The 2,079-nt window shown below is 40.9% G+C and overlaps 1 protein-coding gene across 1 annotated transcript in view; it reads right to left on the reverse strand.

Annotated features, from left to right (window-relative positions):
- Positions 1 to 403: 403 nt before the first annotated feature.
- Positions 404 to 2,079, reverse strand: part of SARC_10909 (hypothetical protein) — a gene marked incomplete at its 3' end in the record, with an annotated part of 4,895 nt that continues 3,219 nt past the window's right edge. The window contains exons 3-4 of the mRNA XM_014295025.1: positions 1,226 to 1,465; positions 404 to 607 (exon numbers count right to left, since the gene is read on the reverse strand). Of these exons, the coding sequence (XP_014150500.1) occupies positions 404 to 607; positions 1,226 to 1,465 (444 nt within the window). The remainder of the gene's footprint in view (positions 608 to 1,225; positions 1,466 to 2,079) is intronic.

Here is a 2,079-nt window from a genome sequence, read left to right on the forward strand (position 1 = left end):
ATATTTATATATATAAATATATATATATATATAAATATATAAATATGCATATTAAAGTGTGGGAAACGATGCATTGGCACATACCTTTGCATTTGTACCAGATTGTATTGTACTCACATGTGCCGTTATAAGTTCCAGTCTAACATTTGATTCAGTACATACGAGGCTAGCGCGTCAACCATACATTGTTAAACATTGTTTCTGTACGTCTGCAAAGATACAAATTTAGCCAAAGTCTCTATACAGCACTCTCTCGATCCCCACCTTACTACCATCGGTCGGTTTTAGGGCTATTAGGCTAGTGTGTCAACCAATCATGATGCTTTATGTTTACAAACACACACAGACATACTACACACACACACCCGCACTCTCCACATACAGTACCCCCCCAGATACTCACCTTACTCCCACCCGCTACCACAAACAGATGGGGTGCGACCGGGTTGACCGAGACACTGTTGATCTCACTCCTGTGCTGCACTACTATGTTGGACGTACACGGTGTGTGTGCACACGTGTGGTGTTCTCGCAGATCGTACAGGCGCACGGTGCCGTCTTCACTGCAGGACATGAACACTGAGGGGGTTTGCGGGTCCATAGCTATCTGTAGGGATGGGAGAATGGGATAGTGTAGGGATGGGAGAAAGGGAGGCAGTGTATGGCGACTGGGATGTTGAGATAGGCGTAACGTGAGGGATGGATAACAGATACAGTGCGGTACTAGATAAGAGGAAGAGGGTGGAAGCAGGTGCATATGCTTCGAGAGTAGTAGTCACCGTTGGATTGCTGCTGGAATCAGGGGGCGGATCAAGCACAGATAGTAGCGTAACCCTACAAAGGGTTGAGCATGGTTGATACAGGTGGTTGATACAGGCAAACCAAGGTAAGTTTTAAGATAAAAAGTGATCCAGTCGAGTACACACAAGGTGCGATAGATTGCTATAGGTACACCGCACTTTGCATAAGGTGATTAACGTCTGAAGATGTCCTACAGCGACACCGTTGGGTTGTTGAAGTGTGTTGGTACTGAATACAGTGACATTGGCATGTTATATATTGTATAGGAGAAATTGTGCGAGAAAAACGTGTACGCTAGATGAACGTATTAATATTGCATACCAGCATGCCATTTTACTTCTTTCTACATGTTTACGCCACCAAAAAGAACACCCGCCCATACCAAACATACGCTCATACGCGTGAGCACAACCAACCAACCAACCTTTTTCACGTCCTGCGTATGGCACTCGTATCGGTGTAAGCGTTTGCCTCCCTCCGCCAGACTATGCACCCACACCTGCCCATCCCGTGCGCCAGAGACAACAGTCTTGTCACTCTCCATAAACTGCGCACAGAAGATGTTGTTGACATGACCTGACGCCCATTTGTGCCGTATTTTTCCCGAAGGGAAGTCCCACACTATGAGATCTGTGTCATCACTCCCACTCAGCAGCATATTGCCCTATACATGGAAGAAGGTAACAAGTATAGTGAACGACAGGAACAGGGATGGTATATGAAACGACAGGCATGGACAATTAATAAACCATGTAAACCAACAGGAATGGATAAATAAAAAACCATTTAAAGCGTTTAATATATATTTAATAAACCATTTAAAACAACATACATGGATAATTAATAAAATACCATTTAAAGGGTTTAATGGATAATCAATAAACCATTCAAAACAACAGGCATGGATAATTAAATTAATAAACAACCATTTAAAGGGTTTAATGGATAATCAATAAACCATTCAAAACAACAGGCATGGATAATTAAATTAATAAACAACCATTTAAAGGGTTTAATGGATAATCAATAAACCATTCAAAACAACAGGCATGGATAATTAATAAACCATTTAAAGGGTTTGATGGATAATCAATAAACCATTCAAAACAACAGGCATGGACAATTAATAAGCCATTTAAAGGGTTTGATGGATAATCAATAAACCATTCAAAGCAACATGCATGAATAATTGATAAACCATTTAAAGGGTTTAATGGATAACCAATAAACCATTCAAAACAACAGGCATGGATAATTAATAAACCATTTAAAGGGTTT

The sequence above is a fragment of the Sphaeroforma arctica genome (genome assembly GCF_001186125.1).
Source record: "Sphaeroforma arctica JP610 unplaced genomic scaffold supercont1.1437, whole genome shotgun sequence".
Lineage (NCBI taxonomy): Eukaryota > Ichthyosporea > Ichthyophonida > Sphaeroforma > Sphaeroforma arctica.